A 21,447-nucleotide genomic window follows, 5' to 3' on the forward strand; every position below is an offset into this window, starting at 1 on the left:
TGTTTTCAAAGTTGGCGCCACTTTTGCTCCGGCCCCGCCCACTTGTTGGACATTTTTGGTTCTAATTAATTAACTAACTACCACACAAGCAATTCATGGTTTCCCCTGCGAGATTTTTTGATGCTCTATCTAAAGCAACCATTGTTTTTTTTTATAACTCAATTCGTTCGAACGTTACCGTGAAAAGAAGCTCGTGATGACACGAAACCGCAAACATAGCTTTTTACAATGTTTACGCATTAAAAAATGATAGGTGTAACGTTCAGAGACCGGAAGCGGGCAGAGTGGGTGAGGGAACAAAGGCGTGTTAATGACATCCTATTCGAAATCAAGAGGAAGAAATGGGTTTGGGCAGGGCGTGTAATGCGGAGACAAGATAACCACTTCTTCTTAACGGTAACGGAGTGAATTCCAAGAGAAGGCAAGCGTAGCAGGGGGCGGCAGAAAGTTAGGAGGGCGGATGACATTAACAAGTTTGCTGGCAAAGGTTGGATGCAGCTGGCAAAGGACAGGGTTAATTGGAGAGACACGGGAGAGGCCTTTGCCCTGCAGTGGGTGTAGTCAGGCTGAGAATGATGATGAAAAATTAGCTTGGCGACCGGCGGTTTCCTCTGCCGCTGCTGCTAAACGAGCTGCCCGAACAGAGGCTCTGCAGCGCCGACACCACAATCCAGATGCGAGCGCCGCCGCCGAGAGGACGCTGCCGTTCGCGCCGCCCAAGCAGACACAGCTGCGCACAAATTTCGCATTAAAGACTATCGTATACATCCTTACATTTTTTTATTTCTTTTTCCTGACGTGCTAACTTCTGTTTTTGGTGATTTGCAGACTCTGATGATGTTCAGAGCGAGGTAAGCTACCTTTCAACCAAAATAAAAGACCGCGAAAGAGCGATGGTCTGGTGGTACGAGCGCACTTTGAGGATCGCACTATATTCTAATAATCTGGATACCAGGAGAATTTAGCTTTCAGATATGGACGTTCATCGTTCACACCCTTTCACGTTTCCATGGGCCTATTCACTTACCCGCCATATTTCCCAAGACATCACGGGCATTGGAGAATGTCATAACATAAACAATCTCCGGTTCGATTTTGTGGGATTTCTTTGCTGCCGACCCCTCTCCGCGAGCTCTCTCTTTGGACAGGCAGGAGTGGTTTCAGGGAAGGATGAGAGGGGACACCGTGTCACACCACGACTTCATGTGTGCCCTAGGCTTTGCCTCTTTTGATGAGATAAAACTTTGAGAAAGTCTTTGGGTCCCTTCACGTACCTTGTATTCTACCATAGGCAGTGGAAGACCCACGCTGCGGTGTCCGATTGTCTCCGGCTCTGTGATGCAGACGAATCCGATGGTTTCAGAGAGGCCATAGCCGTTCCTCAGGCTCTCCAGGGTGAACACCTGGGTATGCGTCACACAGTTTTACTACGAGGAGAAAGGGGCGCCCCAAAACTAACTTCAATAAGAAATTTGAATTACTATGAGGGTTTACTTTTTTCTTAGAAACAAAAAGAAAATACCGCAGCTGTAGCTCATGTGGCTTGTCTGTATTCGCACTTGTGTAGAAATGTAGCTAACAAGGAAACCAAATTAAAATGAAACCAAATGTACGCAGGTAGCTTGTGAAATAGACAGCAACGGTAGACACTACACCAGAGAGAAAAAGCTGCGCAAAGTCTACATTTTTTCCAATGTCTACCAGGTTGTTCCACATTCTAAATACATTTTGCTCTAAGCAGGAAAAAAAAACTTATTTTTATTACTTTCTACTCCGAACTAAATGGCAGACCCTTGCTGCATAAGGCAGCGAAAGCCGAACACTGAAAGAGCACAAAAAAAAATGCTCGATGGGAAGGTTCGGTGTGCTGTCATTGCGTTAGGTGCGTGCTGTCGCGTACGTGCTGTGTTCTGTTGCGAATGCGCCGCAACGGTTCATTGATTTTCTTTTTTGTTGCATCCCTGATACATCTGCTTGACAGGGATTGTAGCATCTGAGGGTTCAGGATTATTTTTGACGGCCTGTGGTTGCACCACATGCGAATACACACATAAAAAATACCTGAAATCCTTGGGCAGAAGTGTTGCACGTTGGGTGTTTTGATACTTCATAATTTTGGAAATAATTGAGCACATACTATCTCGGCAATCTGCCTAGCTTAAATCTCGTTCTCCACTACCGAGACTGCAGAAGTTGTCCATCATTTTTTAAAGGCACGCTGATATTATACAAAAATCAGAGCCAGGTGTCGCATGAAGTGGAAAGAGCTTATTGTTTCCTGGAAGATGGAGCAGCGTGTTTTGCAAAGCCTTCAACGAACGTACAACATATAAATAAGATTGTGTTCCAACAATCTGTGCTTGCAAGGCCTTGAATGATTGACTCCGACTGTGCGTGGGGCCGTCTTCACCTCGTGTTTTTTTTCTTTGAAGGGCCGAGAAACGTCAAAAAATCTTCCTGGCACCTGTAAAAACTTTTTGTTTTCCTTGTTTTTACATACGGGAGCATTCGTTGCTTAAGCTGGTTTTTATGTGCACCATAAAAAGCAGTTCTTTATGAATAGAGAGTTACGTTGTTATTCAGCCCAGAGTTCCCATGCCTGCTTCTTGGTCTGTCGCCTTTCGCGCTGTTAGAGTATGGCAACTGAAGAATTTTTTAAATCATTTGGCAATTTGTAACTTTTTCATTGGAGAAAAGGTTAATAGTAGAATAAAAGTGCACCTTTACCCATTATCTCCTCCCAAAGTTTTGTGAATACCTGTAACAGCTTCGCAGACAGTCTTTTCAGAGTAGTACACATTTTTCTTTCTGCTATCTGTTCAAGTCCCACAACGGTAATTTACTACAGACCATGGCAGTAATTACTGTTCAAACAAAACCAAGGTGAGGGAGAGTTACTTTCGGCTCCTATATCTTCAAAACGCGCCAGTTATGTTGCAACCGTTTCTTTGTTCGTGCTTTCTTCTCAGGCAATTTCTGAAGGCATTCCTTCAAATCTCGCCAGCGATAGAGCATGTGATTATATCTAGCTTACTTTAATATACAGGGAGTGATGTCACCAAACCTTGAAGAGATTTGCTGCCTTTATCCTATCCGCATAGGCTGCACGTGCACGAGCGAATGCCACAGTGTACTGATAATACAGGTAATAAAACGGATCCGAGAATCTGAAATTCACGTGTATTATCTAAGGTTGGCACCTGCAATATCCTCTGGTACAAGTCGTCTGTGGTGACAGTGCCGCAGAGGAGAATTCGCTTCAATGAAGGTACGAGGTCTTCCTCCAGCTCGAATACCAGCTTCCTAAACGCTGTGGGAAACGCGCATAGGGACGTCACCTGTAAACATCGAACGCACCGTCAAAAACCTTGCTTATTTCACTCACGGGTCACTGCTTTACAGAATCCAAACAAATTATTGTCTTTTTTCACGTTGCTCATTTTGGCGTTGTCGGCTGACCATTCCTAAGCAGTTAGCCAAAGCCCATAGTTAGACATGTTAAGCCTCTCTTCTGTGAAAGGTGGCACAGCATCCTTTTCAGCAATTCTAAGTGTCGATACACTAAGTAGCACTTCTCATTAAAGCGTTTACCTATATATACTGCATACATGGCTAGCTCGAAGGAATGGCTCAATTTCTTGAAGCTAGACACCTACCCCCAGTGCATCCACCTCGGGATCACGCAAGCACACGCTTATAGCAACACATAGAGAAATAAAAGTTGACCATTTTATATAATTGACAAAACCGCTTTTGCTGACAGCAAAGCTATTCAAAGGTAGAAAAGAGCAAGAATTGAACTACACATACCGCCGCCAAAAGCCGATTTCGCAAGTTAATTGATTTGATTTACGTGGTTTAACGTCCAAAAGCGCCTAAGGCTATGAGGAACGCCGTAGCAGAGGGCTCCGTATACTTTCGACTACCTGGGGTTCTTTAACGTGCACTGACGTCGCACAGTTCACGGGCCTCCATCGAAATGCGGCCACTACGGCAGAGATCGAACCCGCGTCTTTCGGGTCAGCAGCCGAGCACCATAGCTACTGAGCAACAACAATTTCTCAACAATTTTACACGACCTCCGGGGCTGACAAATATGCACGGAGGTTACACGGCTGAATCACGGAGTTTCTCAACGGCCAGTGCTCGTTCACAACAAGAGAAACTCAGAAACAAGAAATCTTAGATCATGAAAATGAAAGAAAACTATTTCAGGGGGGGGGGGGGGGGGGGGGGCACTGGCAGCTGGTTCAGTTTCAGTGCTCTGAAAGTGCAAGGTGTTCCTTTTTTTACGCCCCTCACGTTTAAACTCTGGAGCTAAACATAACCAAGTGCTCTATAAAGTGTCTTCGTACGAATTTCATGCCTCTACACGCACGTGCGATCCTTTGTTAGGCGGTTCTCCCCACCTTTATTACAGCTCTGCGGCATTGCGCACAACATTGTGCACTTAAAGCGAAGGTTGTCCTAAAGGTCGTGCCGCGGGGCTATGGCACTTTTGTTGCCCAAGTCAGGCGGTGTATATTATACTGTTCCGACAGACAGGCAGCGGCGGCGCACTTATTTGATTGCTATGCCGCCATGAGATGCGATAGGCAGTGTACTCTTACTTAAGTGAAATTGTGCCATCTCCATCGAGGTCCCGAAGACTAAACTCGAATGTATCCTTCATCGAGTCTTTTGGAACTGCCTAGAATCTGGGTATACTGTTCAGCAGTAAGAATTTTCAGTACCATTCAGGAGTAATTAGAGCATGCTGATCTTATTACATGCAAAAGGAGTTCTGCCAATAAATGCATAAGATGATTTATAATTGGCAGCAGTGCTCAAGAAAGCAGCTCGAGTATGTAAGGGACAGGTGCGGTCTGGTGAAAAGCGGGTTCAGAGCATGTTTCTCGTGAGAACCACAACTTCTCGTGTCTAATACCGGTGTTCACATAAATATAGACTCATCATTTGAAACCGATGTAATGTACTTACGTTCTTCAAAGGAACGTTCCTCAACAACCTCTCATGTCTGATGAAGGGTGGCAATTGGGGTCTGTTGGTTCATCACAGAAGAGGAAAATATGCAGCGCAAAAAAAGCATGGACGACAAAAGAAAGACAAACACTAGTGCTAGTGTCTGTCTTTCTTCGGTCGTCCACGCGTTTTTTGCGCTTCATATTTTCCCCTCATGACTGTCCCTTCACCTTGCTGCATTGTTGTGAGTCGGCTGCTTTTTAAATAACCGCTCAGACTTGACAGCAGTACCTAGTCGTGAATCCGAAACCACTAGTTTAATCTCTGGAGTCCCCAAGGGATTAGATCTTCCTCGGTTAATCTTCTTAATCTTTATCAACGACAATGCCGTCTGGTATTTCAACATCTCTTCGTCTTTTTTCGGATTTACGTTATTATTTACCGCGTCAAAAGCAACACTGCTGAGGAAATATTGCAAAATGTCTTAAACCTATACCACAAAAAGCGTTTATACTGGCACATCCAGCCTAATGTTTCTAAATGTAAACGGATGCATATCTCATGCGAACGATTCAACGCAGTGGTTCAGTGGCAATGCGCTCGGCTGCTGACACGAAAAACGCGACTTCAGTCCCAGCCGCGGCTGTAGCATTTCGAACGAGGCGAAATGCTAGAGATCCGCGCTTTGTTCGGTGTCAGTGCACATGGAAAGGAACCCCAGGTGGTCTAAATTATCCACACCTTTCCGCTACAGCGTCCTTCATAGCAGTCACTTTGAGATGATACACCCTATACACCAAGCAATAAATCATAACGTAAACGCTCGAATCTGCCCTAAATCTACTCCCTGAATTCCGTACTTTTTTCTGAAAGTAACTTATGCAGCCCCCTCGGTATTGATGTAACGAGGAGCCCAACATGGTCATATCACAACATGTCAGTTAGTACTAGTGCTTCTAGATCACTCCTCTTCATCAGGAGATCTCTTGTCAATGTGCCGGACTTCTAATAGACAACTACCATTTCCACCACACATTCACGTTGAACTCCGAGCGGATTTAAGAGTTAAATCCTGCATGAAAAAAAAACAACCTTGCTGAACCCTATTTTTTGCACCAAGAAATCTGAAAATAAATGAGACTGTTCTTTCCAGATTCCGGCATTCACTAGTTGACGACTTATACCAAAAATACTGATTTTACTGGCGCTTTTTTCTCAGTTATACTCTTGAGCGTTCCGATCAGCCTGCCCTACAGCACTACATCTTCATACACCGTATTGCTATATGCTTTTTTCATATTTTGCTCTTTCTTATTACTTGAAATTGTTGCCCTTTTTTTAGCCTTTGTGATCTTACTTTTCTTTTTGTTGTTTGCTGTTTGACTGTATGTACCCAGTCGAAAAACAGAACAGGAAGGCTTCTGTCGTGCCAACAGATTTTAGGTAATGTTATTGACCAAAAGCTTGTAATAGCAATAAAAATTTTGTAATGAGAACAAAATATTTTGTAGCGACTGCAGAAGTACAGACTACAAGAAATAAGTCAGAAAAAGCTATGGTACATTGGCAAAATACTGCAAAACCAGAGAAAATTTTGTCGTTAAGATAAAACTACAAAACATGTCGTCCCATTTTTGACACGGTTCTGTTGATTTTCTCGACAAGGAATGGCCACTGAATACACCTCTCTCGCTGCCTCCTCCCTCTCCAGCACTCCTACAAAAAGTCCGTATAGCGATATTTAAGGGTTAATAAATGATTATCGTGATGATGATGATAATCATCAATAGAATGAAGTGATGTTCCTCGCGACGCGACGTGTCAGGTTGACGGCCGTCGCCTATAGCTGCCGCTTACTCGCTCATTTGTACGAAGCGACAAAACTATGCAGCAGAACAGCGTGTTTCAGCAGTGTTGCTCGTCTGTGGCCACCCCAGTATTTAGCATTTGGCGTTGCCAGGCAAGTAAAACTGCGCTAGTAGCCGCCGCTGTGGCTGAGGGGTTATGGCGCTCAGCTGCTGGCCCGAAAGACGCGAGTTCGATCCCGGCCGCGGCGGTCAAATTTCGATGGATGCGAAATTCTAGAGGCCCGTGTGCTGTGCGATGTCAGTGCACGTTAAAGAACTCCAGGTGGTCGAAATTTCCGGAGCCCTTCACTAAGGCGTCTCTCATAGCCTGAGTCGCTTTTGGACGTTAAACCTCCATAAGCCAAACCAAAACTGCGCTAGTATATGCATTTCTAAGAACTTAAGCAGCATGAACTATAATAAAAGCTGTTACTAAATTCCTTCTTCTCTTCGGAAATCTCGCGTGGCTTCGGTGAAAAGACTTCAGCATGCACTGCACTGGCAGCAGGTTTTTCTTCCGCGAGTGCAGTGGTGTGCATTTGACATTTTTCCAACCTCAAATACACATTGCGTTCCCCTCTCTTTTCTCAAAAATATTTTTGATTTCTCTGTCTGCACTGCTACCTGAAGACTCATGCTGAGGACAGTTAATGGAAAATCAGGCACGTCTATGTGTCAGCCATGGACTTTCTGCCTTAGTGCGACAGTGCATCGACTGTCTTATCATGTTGTGATAACTATACCACAAGCTATGCCCCTGACATCGTTATGAAGGCGCGCTATTGAACCCTGCTCGTTTTTTTTGTTCCCGAAACCTTATAATTTCTTCTCTCTTTAGCTGCGCGCACATCACGATACAGTCTAAACTGTGCGTACGATGGCCTATGTAAATATGTCGTTCCTTCCCTCGCCATCCAGTACCGTTTCCCTCTATACTACCAGTACGTCGTACTGTAAAAGAAAGTAAGTCAGCAACTGGGCGCTTTGGAATAAGAAAGACAAAAATTGTAGGCATGGGTGGAATTCCGTTCCCGTTTTCGATTTTTGACAGCCTTTGGGCATTTTGCTGCTCACAACAAATATGCAGGGTATGCCTGATTACATGTTTGAGATTAATGCAGAGGAACTGCAGAAAGAAAACGCGATTTTCAAATTCCAGAATTTTCTGCACAGCCCACGATCCTTATCACCGCATAGTAAGCCAGGGCCGTCACGGCGGATGGGGTGCAGGCTGTAGCACAACATGACAGCTTATCTGGCTTGTTGCTTGCTGAGAATTTTGACGAAATAATATGCGCACAAAAAGAAAGGGACACGAGAGAGCCACAGGACATAGTGCCTGTCTAGAGTGGTATGACATATTTCCCTACTGGGCTGTGCGAAGACCAAGTACTTTGTCCAGTCTCGCCTTTGAGGCCCACTTGTATGTCCCATTCTTCGTCGTTCACAACGCTCGCCACCTGCACCATATAGCTTTAGTTTTATATTGCAGGAAAGCAATGGTGCCAAAACTTCTCTTAAATTCACACAGTCTGTCTTCTGTCTCCTTTCATCACGCAAAAGCTCTCGGTTTAGCATTTCACAATGGGCCAGAAACACTGCTTTCAAATTGAATTTTAATTCTTCCTGTAAAAGGACAGAAATCAATACGCTTTTCCACGCCAAAAGAGAGGGCTAAGTATTGTTTCAAGCGGAATTTTGTTCAAGCATATAGAGATAATCCACAGTCTCATCAAAGGCTCTTCAAAACAGGAATGATTAGTGTTGATGTTGGTACTTTGGCCAGTGGACTGTGGCTTTTTCTTTCCTTTTATTCAAATCGAAACTACCACACTCTATTTTAGTTCTGAAGGTATCATCAGAACCGGGACAGTAAGCATTCACAAAGAGTAAAATGAATACGCCGTCTACCAGAATATGCTTGCCAGATAGGTTTATGACATAATCTAGTGCTCCCTTTTATCCAGGCACGATGATAGGGGCCTCGTAATCTCTATTTTAAACTATATTTAAAACTCTAATGTGTTTTTCCTCAATATATCTGTAAGTTGCTACAAATTGTTATCAAGTCTGCGGGGGTCTGCAGGCAGGCTCATGCGGTGCTTTCTTCAAAGTTTCTGATTACGCTCTTGTGCTCAGATTTACTATAATTATTCCTCGGCAATATTACCGCGGATCTCTGTAGTGTTAAATCAAATAAAATCATATTTATTTTCAACATTGGCACAATGTTGATGGCTTCCCTGAAAAAAAAAAAAAAAAAAACTGTGAACACAGCTTGACAGGGAGCCATTTTGGCAGCGACGATTTCCTATACACAATGAAATGGTTCAAATACAAGTGAACGGTGCAATAGAATGCATGGAATGGCTTTAATTTCGCAATACAAAAGGTAAAAAGCAAGTTAATAATTACGATAGAATACATGCGCTCCATTCATCAACATAATTTAGCTACAAAAAAGAAAACAATCTGCACAGCAATAAAACTGTGCTACAAACAAATGGAATAAGTACTATGAAGCGCTTTACATGTGAGATTTCGATGAGAAGACAATTAACACACTCATTCCGTATGCCCAATCACACAATTTCCGCGGCAAAATCAGAACTTAGAACTAAGGAAATTGTCCAGAAACAAATATGTCGCGCAATGCTGTACGAGTTAATTCAATGGAACCAGAAAAATGTGTTTTCAGCTTGTTTAGTAGAAATGGTACATTGTAGGTTATTGTTTGCAGAAGATAATTAGTGCGCGGCCGCGGCACAAACCATTCCTCGGATGACCTGGTTCGATATGTGCAAGTTCGTTCCTCAAAGCGGCCGGCATGCCGCTTTATCGCTTTGTTTGGGATTAAAGACGCGACCGGATTTATGACGAGTGTTCGCATCCAGGCGGAGCCCAATCTACGTCGTTCCAGTATGTTGTAGTAACTTTGGACGCCGTATCTCGAAAGTTCGCTATAAGCTTTAGACCGAGCACGGCCGAGAGCGGCGGGGGTTCTGTTCGACGACCGCCGAGCACGCTTGTTACTTTCTCCGCCGCCGAGTCATTCAGTCCATTCTGGCGCAGGTCAGCCCAATAAGGAGTTATCTTTTAGAACAACCTTCGGCTCTCTTCCTCACTGCTTCGACTGCCGTCACCACTACGTGGCAATATTGTGCTTGTATTGTAACACATGTTATCGAAAGTCGTGTGCATGCATTACCAATATTCCTTTAATGTATTTGGTTTATCATTTAGCAATTAGACAGAGAAGTTATTCCACTGCACATCAAATATATTTGATCATTATTGTAGCAATTATTCTCATGCAGCTCCGCTTGATGCGAATCTAAGTTCATGTCACGCTCAGCGGCAGGGGAAGGCATCCCATAAATGAAGGTGACCATATGGATCATTTCTAAGCACTACATTCTGTACCTGGCTTGCTTTTAATTGAAAATTACTTGTGTTTACGTATCGATTTGAGCTAAGTGCAGTTAAGTGAAAATAAAGTGGCGTTTAGGAGCAGGACCACAGCGTAACAAGAATATTTGCTTTCGAGTCATTAGGAGAGTTTTCAGAAACATTTTTACTGAAATGTATTTCGAATAGAAGACAAGAATTCGAATTTGAACAGTTGTAACATATCACATAGTGCCAAACGGGCGGCGACGACGCTAAGATGAGGAGAATGCAGAGCAGGAAGAAGAGGAGGACAAACTTTTATTAGAACACTATAATCTCGTCTTCTTTTGAGTGGAGTCCACAGTCCAGGGCTCCATGTGCCGCCGCGATCCTGCGTGGCCGCCAGAGAAGCTGTCACTGGTCTAGCGGGTTCATGCCTCTGAGAGCGGTCTCAAGAAGGGCTCTCAGTCGGTGGCCCCGTTTGTCACTGCTATTTTCTCGGCCCGCTGGATAAGCCGGCGCTGGTCGGTAGGCCCCGTCCTTGACAGGGCGTTTTCCCAAGAGGAAGGCGTGGGGAGGGTAACGGGAGGAACGTTGTGCAGGCCAAAACAGACTGTACAGTGCAGGTCGGTGTTATTGGCAGCTCGATAATTTGTCCGGGTAGAGGGTGGGGAAGAACGAGTGTTTGTGAATTTGTACGCCCATACCTTGTGCTTGTTAACAATGTCAACGAAATCTCGTGCGCAAAGTCCACCGCTGGACGGCACCACCTTGGCTCCGCAGCAAAATGCAGCCGCAGGAATAAGGAATCCTGAGGCGTGTGAGACGGGGTTCCAGGCCAGGAAAACCTCACCATCGAAGAATATTTCACCTGCCCTGCGCAACGTGGGATCATTACGCCAGTAAACGCAGATATCACGTGCACACGGCAAAATTACTAACAGCACAGCGCGACCTCCGACAATCTGGAATGTCACCATCTTGTCACGGTGTGGAAAGGCGATATAAGCCAGAATAACTAGAAGAAAGGATGGCCCACAAATCTTGACCTAGAGTGGATGCCGTTTCCTTCACACTTCCTACGTACGACTAGGACACTGCCCCAACCACGGTGAGCTGGCTGCCTAGAATGCTGGGCAAATTGAGACCGTAATGGGGTGCGTACCTGAATTTTACTGAGTAAATGTCTCTTTACTGCGAAACAGAAATTCACAGAACGTGCAAAGCAGTAGCCATGGCGATAGTAACCAAATAAAAGAAGATAAGGTTCCTTGCTTTTTATTTATGTGTTTCAACTCGCCAGCTTCTGTGACCGTTTTAACTTTTGGAAAAAGTTCTATTCATTGTTTAGCACATTATGCCAGCTTTCAATAGGAAATATGGCTGCTAATTGCAGAATAACAGTCCTACCATGCCGAGAATCATTTATTTGCCATGTAAAGAGACAATGTGCTTGCTACAGGAGGGCAGTACAGGGAAGCCAGTGAGGCGGGTGCTATTTTTGTACAACAGCACATACACAGTAATCTTTTTCGCGTTTAGAATGCATTTCGCTGCAGATTATTAGGTCGAGCTATCATGGAATCAGAAGAGTTCTTCGTCCAATCGTGTGCTGTTGCACCCCATGTCGTCCAATAAACACTTGCAGGGGCTGTCTTACCCTAGAGGGCATATCCTAGCACACGGCACTCGTACTCATCATCATCCCCAACAGCCTGAATACGCCCATTGCTGATTCAATGCCCATCCCATGTCTCCCAATTAACCGTGTCCTTCGCCAGCTGCGGCCACCGTATCCCCACAAACTTGTTAATCTCATCCACCCACCTAAGTTTCTGCCGCCCCCTTTCGCTTGCGTTCTCTTGTAATGCACTCCTTTACCCTTATTGGGGCAGCGCAAGACTACAGCAGGATACAAGTAGTGATGATATATGCAGTGGCAAAAACAATAAAATTCGAGGGAGCGAGAAACGAAAGTTCAGGAGCATGCGCAAGGCAAGAAAAGTTCTCTCATGTCACGGAGGCAATCGGAAGCGAACGGAGTTGACGGCGAGACAGTTGGCAGGATAACAAACGAAGGACCGCAGACCAGTGATTCCGCGGGAGGCACTCGAAAGACAGCACATCCCACTGCCTTGATGGCGCTGAGTTTGCCCTTTTACCCCTTCGACGGAAGTGCGCTGCCAAGGCCGCGAGCCTCAGGGTCTGCGCTCCGAGGACTGTTGAAAATGTCCCAATATTCAGGTGACCCGCCGGTATTCTCAGGGTATGAGCAGGCTGCTTGAGACATCATGGAATCTATTCTGTTACCTTAAGGGACCATCGAGTCTCTTCACTTCGCGTTACGTGCATTGGCCAATCCATTTCTTCTTTTTTATTACAACTAGGATGCCTGCTCTAATCTCGCAATGCCTTTCAACGTTACACCCATCATTTTTCTTTCCATTGATCGCTGGCCAGCCCTAATCTTGGTTGCGAGCGTTTTTGTTGACTTCGAAATTGCCGCCTAAACTAATTTGAGCAAAACACTTTGTGTGACAGGGTGGATCATAAAGGTAAGAGCATTGGCGCACTTCTACAGCGATAGCTGTTAGGCGCCCGTCCTTGGCTTGCGCGTCGTAGTTGTCCGGCGTCATCGCCGTCGGCGTAACCGGTTGGGGCGGTGGGTGCACGATAGACTTGGGTCGCATAAGCCTACGGGCGGCTCTGTTGGGAAGAGCCGCCTACCAAAGCAAGGGGTGCATAACTTGACCACTACACCAGTGCGATATGAGGTCACGGTATCTTTTCTACCTCAAAATATCCCCAAAACTAAACGCCTAAACAGCTCTCGCTATCTCACGTTCCAGGGGCGCGAGAGGGGCAGTGGTCATTCATCACCATCTGATGTTATGATTCTGTAAACTAACATCAGAAGTATCTTGAATAAGAAATCTTCTCTTTCATCGGCAATCCAGACCTGTTCTGCGCATACGATCGCACTTAATAAACTTGGCTATCATCTAAAATTCACAATGACGAGATCTTTCACAACGCATACCGTTTTGCAGTATATCGCAATGACCGAACTAATTAGCGGGTAGGTGGTACACTCCTTGCTCTTTCGAAAGACATACCGTCATCGTGAATCTACACTAATAGCGTCTTGGAAACTGTCTGGGCTTCAGTTACTCTCGACCATCAGAAAATAATATTTAGCGTATGCTATCGTCCTCTTCCTTCTCTACGCTCGTTTCTTAACGACCTTCATGACGAACTTAACATAATACACACCAGATTTCTATCGGCTTCCTAGTTTTACTAGGTGATTTTAACTTTCTGAATATTTACTTGGATACCCAGCCTCCCACCTCATCTCAATTTTCGTCCGATGCCAGTGATTTTCTTGATTTATACTCCGCTTTTTCGCTTACCCAATTAGTCACTAACGCTACCAGAATCTCTGTCAACACAGCCAACACTTTAGATTTGATCCTAACCAATCGAGCCGATTTTGCTTCAGCCACCACCTACTTACTCTAACATAAGCAATCACTCTGCTCATTTTCAATATTAACACTGCCTGTCCTAAACCCGCAATAAAGAAAAAAACCATACTAGATTATATTAGAGCAGACTTCGATGCCAATAACCGTAAATTATCAGTCTTTACTCAAATCGTCTTCAGGAACTTTGACGATTACTCTGTTAAAACTAACTGAGATATGTTCACTGCCAAAGTTTACGAACTAACTCAGAAAAGTATCCCAAGACGCATCATCACTTCTAATCCTCAAGCCCCATGATATACCGCCCGTTTAAGACGCCTTTCTAACAGAAAAAAGCTCCGATATCGTACAGCGAGGCTATCACGATGTAACACACACTGGTGCGCATACAAGACTGCCGCTTATGCCTATATAACTGCGCTTAAGCAAGCAAAAGATAACTTCCTTTTTAATACGTTACCATCCATGATATCTACCAACATTAAAAAATTTTGGCGCGTCATTAACCCGCATGCCGAAGAAGCTATTAACTTAACCTACGCGTCAGGAGACCCTATTCCGGCTCATTTATGCGCATCAAAACTAAACCTATGTTCAGAAGTTCTCGTCCACATCAAACACAAAACATCCCGTTCCACTCCGGTATAGCTTCCTAACTATGCCTCAAATTTTCATCGATTCATCTGGAATTGCTAAACTTATTGATGCCCTAAAATTTCATTGATTGCCCTGTTTTTTGACTGCATTCATGCTAAATTAAAAAAAAACATACAACTGCTTCCAACTCTTTAATAATAACAAAGATTTTTAGCAGACTCTCGATAATTCCATTCTGCCAACACAGTGGAAAGTCGTGAAGGTGGTTCCATTATTCAAATCAGAAAATAGAACATCCCCTACAAATTACCGCCCCATCTCGCTCACTTGTACTCGTTGCGAACTATTAGAACATGTCATCTTCACTAACCTTGCGAACTTTCTCGTGTCTAATTTGTGTTTTACATCCGCACGCATGTGCACGAATAGTGAATCTACCAACGGCTCTTATGACTACTTGCGTGCTTTGAATGCGAAAGCGTTGTATTTATTATTTTGATTTTGTTTTTACTTTTATTTGTTTAGATCTTTTTCTCTTCCCTGCTAACGACACACATGCTCAGTAACTCAGTAGTATACAGTCGTACGTCAATTGTTTTAACAGGCTCACTTTTTTCGCCAAGAAGCAACGGAAATGTACGAACAGACCGACTTTAAGCCGGAGTGCCACTTTCCCTTCATGATATGCTCTGTCTTACCTCCCGTATAGTGCTCTGTTGCTCTTTCTCAGATGGCCTTCGTGGCATTTTCTAAAAAAAAAAAACTCGTAAATAGCTTGTGTGTGCAGAACATACTTCAAGTGTAATAAATTCTTTGTTTAAAAAAGGCGGTTTTGTGGCCTATCGGTTGCTTGCTCACCTCGCAATCTAAAATACTGGGCGACAGCTACACTACGAAAGCACTTCGAGCCTTCAGCGTGTCACCCCTTGAGCTGCGTGGCCACCCTTGAGGTCCGTGGCGGTGCCGTGGCTGGTCATGTGGTTGGTCACGTGGTGCGGAGCAGCTGCCGGCGGCGCGGCGCGAAACCGAGTGGGGGGAATGGAGAGGGGAAGAGGGCGGAGCGAGTGAATTCACGTCCAAGGACGAAAATGAAGGAACGCCCAGCGAAACAGAGCGGCGAAAGACTGACTTTGCAATTCGACTGAGTGAATTTCACTCGGCCAGCTGTAGCTATCGCGTCACTCCAGGTTTAACCAGAGCTAAACCACAGCCATTTTTAGGCCACTTTTGCAGTAAACGACGACGGGTTTCGTTGCGATGAGTCAATTAATGTTTTGGGATTAATAACGTGAAAAAAGTGCGAAAAATTGATGTCTCAAGAACCGCTTCTTCTCTAAACGAGCATAAAAAACGACAAAAAGAATAAGCTTCCAAAATCTCTCGCTCAAATATGTCTTTCCCACTCTTTAAAAATTTAGTTTTTTCGAGTTCTGGGCCGCAATTCGTCCAAATTTCTCAAAGGGCACCTAGCAAGCTCTCTTCATTGTTGCAAAGATTTCGGCAATGTTCGGTTGCGCGCTCATTAAAGCACCGGCCTGTTTATCAATGTAAATGAGACGCTACACTTGAGGGTAATCTGATAAAGAATACATGCATTGCGTGAACTTTTTATATTGTTTTATACTGTAGGCGGGTCGTTTCTTTTTGTTGTTCATGGTAAAATGTATGGAAAGCTTGCAAGGCGCCGAGAATAAAGCATGAATATTTTCTTCACGCTCCTTTCTTAAAGTTATGCGACACCTTAACTGTGATTGCACGGTATTAACGGCGCAGATTTGCGGTATACATGCTCCCTCATTTGACGAGGTTGCTGGGGTTTTTCAGTAAGATATCATACACAGCCGAAAACGCGTATGGCAGGTAGGATGCCTGTTTCAGCCGCTGAACTTGAATGCAAAAACCTGTTGGCATCTTATGGGGGCACATTATGCTTAACTTGCACGCGGTTGGCTTTTGTCATTACTGAATGTTAAGGGTGTTTTGAAGCTATAGCTAGACTACGCTCGCACTTCGAGCCTTCAGCGTTGCACTCCTTGAGCTCCGTGGCGGCGCCGTGGCTGGTCACGTGGTGCGGAGCAGCTGCCGGTGGCGCGGCGCGTCGGCGAGACCGAGTGGGGGAGGAGTGGAGAGGGGGAGAGAGTGAATCCACGTCCAGGGACGAAGATAAAGAAGGAACGGCCAACGAAACGGAGCGGCCCCCCAATTCTTAAACAATCCCCACATGTGGGCAAGTGCCATTGTATTAGGATAACAACAACAACGGAGCGGCGAAAGTCTCACTTAGAATACAACTGCGCGAGTTCCACTCGGCCAGCTGTAACTACCGCGTCACTCCAGGTTTAACCATAGCTAAACCACAGCCAATTTTTGCTTTGGTCATGCGTGTTCGTTGTCTCTCCTGGTGTTGCGCAATTACCTTCTTTGCCCTGCTTTGTTTTTTTATGCTTCTGTTTGGCCAGGTTAAAAATTTCTCAGGGGATTGCTCCCTATTTCTCGCTTTTGTTATGTTGTTTTCTAATCCCATGTACTACGTCCCCAGCGATTCCAATAGATAGCGATAGATTGTTCTTAGTCTCGAAGTGTCTGTGCGGCTCGGTTTTCGTACAAGGCAGGCTTGATGCGAAATTAATAAATTCCAAGCGGCGCTGCTTCTCTCGTTTGTCTGTCTTTTCTGTCCCCGTTGGCCGCGCCGTCTTCACATTGCTTTCACCATGAACGAAATAGGCCAAATAAGAGCTTCCCTTGTGTCTCATTTCCGTCTACCATTTCGCTACGAATCATGAATTTATTAAACTACATCGAATCGCAATAAATTCTAGGCCCCTATGCATTCTAACCAGCTTACTGTTTCCTTGCCAAAGTGGGAATATCAGGAAAGAAGACTGCCACGTCAGCGCTCATAACAGATACCGGCTAATCAGATGTACCTGCTTGCATTGATAAAGCCTCGAAGTGCCCGTGATTACACGCACTGAATGTTCTCATTTTCTGCTGAATCCACAGCACAATCATTTTTAAGCATTATATTAATAAAACGACATGCATTAATACTAACTCAGAGAAACATGTAGAAGTCACCATTGAAAACGGCCAAACAGAACGTTTACACGCTGATATTGACCAAATTAATCGACTAATTTTTCCGTACATTGTAGCTCTAACTTACATGTGAAGCACATCTTATAAAAGCTTGGATTTACGATTTATGCCGATAAGATTCTTTCTTTTTTCTGGTCCTGCTTAAGTGGATTTGGCTGATTTAAAAAAATTGTCGTCACCTATTAAACCTCGCCGGGTTGAAGACGCATCACAGATTCAGCATTGCCCAAGACCTGCGTGTAATTTTGCAGCGATAGCTACACTACGCTAGCACTTCGAGCCTTCAGCGTGGCACCCCTTGAGCTCCGTGGCGGCGCCGTGGCTGGTCACGTGGGTGGTCACGTGGTGCGGAGCAGCTGTCGGCGGCGCGGCGAGAAACCGAGTGGAGGGGAGTGTAGAGGGAAGGGGAGAGTTAATCCATGCCCTGCGACGAAGATGAAGAAGGAACGCCCAGCAGAACGGAGCAGCGAAAGACTGACTTTGCAATTCTACTCAGCGAGTTCCACTCGGCCAGACGTAGCAATCGCGTCACTACAGGTTTAACCACAGCTGAAACAACAGCCATTTTTGCTCTCCTTTTTTGAAAAATAAAAAAGCAAGCTCTAATTAAGATGGACTACATCATGTAATGAACGTATACTGTCATAACAGATAACAATACATCATGTGCAAGGCAGCGTGTATTGTTGTATCGCCTTGCTTTCCTAATGTGGTGGCAGAAATTTTGTGCGGTGCCAATCGACTTCCATGATGTGTAATCCCCTGGGGAATGTCGTGTCAGCAGGCATTGTTGTCTCCTTTTGTCACACCTTATGGACACACTGTACCATCTATATATGTCCGAATAAACGAATGAATGAAATGAATAAAGCCGCCGCGGTGGCTCAGTGGTTATGGTGCTCAGCGGCTGACCCGAAAAACGCGTGCCCGATACTGGCAGCGGCGGTCGTATTTCGATGGAGGCGGAGTGCTAGAGGCCCGTATAGTGTGCGGTGTGAGCGCACTTAAATAGCCTCAGGCGGTCGAAATTATCTGCTTCCCTCATGGCCTGAATTTTCTTTGGACGTTAAACCAACCCAACGCAGCCCAGACCAGGCCAGGCCAGCCCAGCCCAGCCCAGCCCAGCCCAGCCCAGCCCAACCGACCGACCGACCGACTGAACTACCTACCAATTAACCAACCAACGAATTAACCGGCCGTCCGAGCCAGCCAGCCAGCTAGCCAGCCAATGAATGAATGAATGAATTAATGAATGACAACATAAAGCCATTCCTAACGCTGCAATTTTACGAGCACTCATTTATTCCGGCTAATTGCCCTCGCGACAATATGCAAGTATTTTATAATTATGTCTTCTCTCTCTGTCCTTTTTCTTAGAAGGACATTAGCACATCACTCATCTGAAACAGTTCCTAAAACAGCAGTCGCTGTTTCAATCGAACGTTCTTAGGTGGATCAGACTGACCTCGTTAGCTCCAAGGACATCGGTGAGGTTTCGATGCGAGAACTCGAACCCTCGGGCTTTTCGCTGAGCTTTCCTCGCCATGAAGATTTTCGATTTTTACAACGACGAGATGCACAAAATGCCGGACTGGATCCGCTGATATTTAGTTATTAATTTATTTATACATACCTTACACAACGGAAGATAGGCATTGTGTAAGGCGGCTGAAATACTAAAGTCTGTGTAAGGTGGGTAACAAATGAATAGTGAAAAGCTCAGCCAGCAAATCAGTCGTAAGTATACAAACATAGTGAGCTCAGATTAAAGATTACAAAGTATTGCAATTAAGAGGAAGTTATATTTACTATCAGACAAGGACTATGCGTGATGAAACACAATAAGGGAAATGCACGAAGTATCATCCTTACGAGAAAAAAAAATGGTGGTGGTTTAGCTCTGGTTAAATGTCAAGTGACGCGATAGCTACAGCTGACCGAGTGGGACTTGCTCAGTTGAATTGCAAAGCCAGTGTTTCGCCGCTCCGTTTCGCTGGGCGTTCCTTCTTAATCTTTCTCCCACTTGACAGAGCGCATGTGCACACATGTGACAGCTCGGTTTCGCCGGCGCGCCGCGCCGTGCCGTCGGCAGCAGCAGCTGCTCCACACCAAGTGGCTGGTCACGTGACGAACCACGTGATCCATAGAGTTTCTTACTATTAACTAGAGGTAGAGCTGGCGGCGCTGCACCTCAGCCACCATGGCGGCTCAAAGCATCATGAGGTGATAAGTTACTTGGTATGGGAAAGTCGGTTTTTTCGAAAACACAGAGTGGCGTTAATAAGACGACTTTGGCGCAAACGCAGTGCGCAAAAGCCATAGTAGCGAGAAAGCAACAGCACACGACGCCAATAAGAGGTTTTTGTTTTCCGAAGTGCCATCAAAAAACTTTTTCAAAATGTTCAAACAACATTGTTTTCTGCAATCATACTTCTTTTTAGAAATGCGTATGTTAAGCATGAAATGTTGGTTTTTGTGGTGTACAATAGTTGGCCAGTAGTAGAGCAAGCCATCGCTTATTTTGGGCAAACTTCACATTAACACGCTTTTCTGCCGGTTTGTTGCAATTTATAGACAGGATATTGAATGTTAGCGCATTCTTGATTAACAAGAAACGTTTATTTCTTCATTATTTTTGGCCAAAGTTGTGGTTCTGCAGTCGGCAGTTCTTCGCCCCTTGATGCTTAGAGCGCCCATGGTAGCTTAGGTGGTCATCAAGAAGCTCCATGCAAAATCCCATGGGCGGGGCGCCAGTTTCCCTCTAATTAATAGTAAGAGACTCTGTGACGTGATCAGCCACGGCGCCGCGCCGCCAGTAGCTTCACACCACGTGACCAACCACATGGCAGCGTGGCGACGGCGCCACGCTGAAGGCCCGTAATGTTACCGTAATGTAGCTATCGCTACAAAAATTGGAGTGGACACCTAAATTTCGCTTAAGGGTATGCCGTGATAGTGTAAGCGGTTAATTCTACTAAATTTTAGATTTGGTCAATCTTGACTTACATTCATAGATCTCCGCCAGTGCTCACGCCTCTCCTGGCGCCGTGGTTCAGCAGTTAAGCGATGCGGCACTGCCCTGCGTTGGCAGGTGCTCCCAGCAGTGGACTTCGTGCGGACCAGGTTGCTCATCCCGATTGACAAATCATTAATGCATCTGACACAGTGGGCATTTTTTTCACTATCCGGTGGGCAGGTGGTCATGACGCTGCAAGGTCACGTGGCCTAGGTGGCTCACCTGTCTCCTAGGTTGCTCTCTTGGTCCCATATGCCATAACCATGCTCGTGATATTTCACTCTCAACGCCAACGTCGACAATGCCATCACCGAATTTTCTAGACAACGGGGACCTCTAATGACATGGCGTTGTAAGTGCCTTCAGCGCTTAAGTATTTATTATGTGCCTATTTTAATTTCCTTGGAAAACACCCGGATTTTAAGTTCTTTTTCTTGTCTGATACTGTTGGTAAGACGCTCTCACCTGCACAACTCCAATGATGCAATCAGCGCGTAAACGCTGACCTCCACTCCTTTTGGCAGTCCTGTGGTACCTGAAGTGTAAGTGTAGAGCGTGATGTGCGTCTTCGCATCGTCGATGAAAGGCTCATCAAAAGAGCTGGCATCTTCCTCCTCGAAGTCTTCAACGCAGTGTAAGCCCTCCACACTCTCCATACAAAACAGGCCCTGCAAGAAGCATTAGAGTTTCAAAGGGCACGAAGGCGAACGGAGCTCCTGCCCCTAAGTGTCACAGCTTCGGGTCGCGTTGCTGCAAGTGCTTTTGCCTTAGGCTCGCAAAGTAATAGGCACTTTCAATAATATCTCCCCTTTCCTCCCACTGATTTTGTCCAGCTTTACTGTCGAAGCAGGCGGCCAATTGTTGTTATCGTGTTTATATCTTCTGTACTGCTCTCTTTTTATTTTTTCTGTTGATTGTTTTTTGCTTGTTCCAGAACTGAGCACATGAATGCGTTCAAAAGTTCCTGCTCTGTTTTTTAACGTAATGCCTGCCACAGCATACAGGTTGATCTCGTAATAGTAGAAGGAGATGAGAAAGTGGTGCGTCA

The 21,447-nt window shown here is 45.1% G+C and overlaps 1 protein-coding gene across 1 annotated transcript in view; it reads right to left on the reverse strand.

Annotated features, from left to right (window-relative positions):
- LOC144098086 (uncharacterized) overlaps positions 1 to 21,447 on the reverse strand; it is a 168,995-nt gene that overhangs the window by 23,895 nt on the left and 123,653 nt on the right. Inside the window, exons 5-8 of the mRNA XM_077630638.1 lie at positions 20,865 to 21,067; positions 10,907 to 11,075; positions 3,201 to 3,338; positions 1,275 to 1,403 (exon numbers count right to left, since the gene is read on the reverse strand). Of these exons, the coding sequence (XP_077486764.1) occupies positions 1,275 to 1,403; positions 3,201 to 3,338; positions 10,907 to 11,075; positions 20,865 to 21,067 (639 nt within the window). The remainder of the gene's footprint in view (positions 1 to 1,274; positions 1,404 to 3,200; positions 3,339 to 10,906; positions 11,076 to 20,864; positions 21,068 to 21,447) is intronic.

The sequence above is a fragment of the Amblyomma americanum genome, chromosome 7 (genome assembly GCF_052857255.1).
Source record: "Amblyomma americanum isolate KBUSLIRL-KWMA chromosome 7, ASM5285725v1, whole genome shotgun sequence".
Taxonomy (NCBI): Eukaryota; Metazoa; Arthropoda; class Arachnida; order Ixodida; family Ixodidae; genus Amblyomma; species Amblyomma americanum.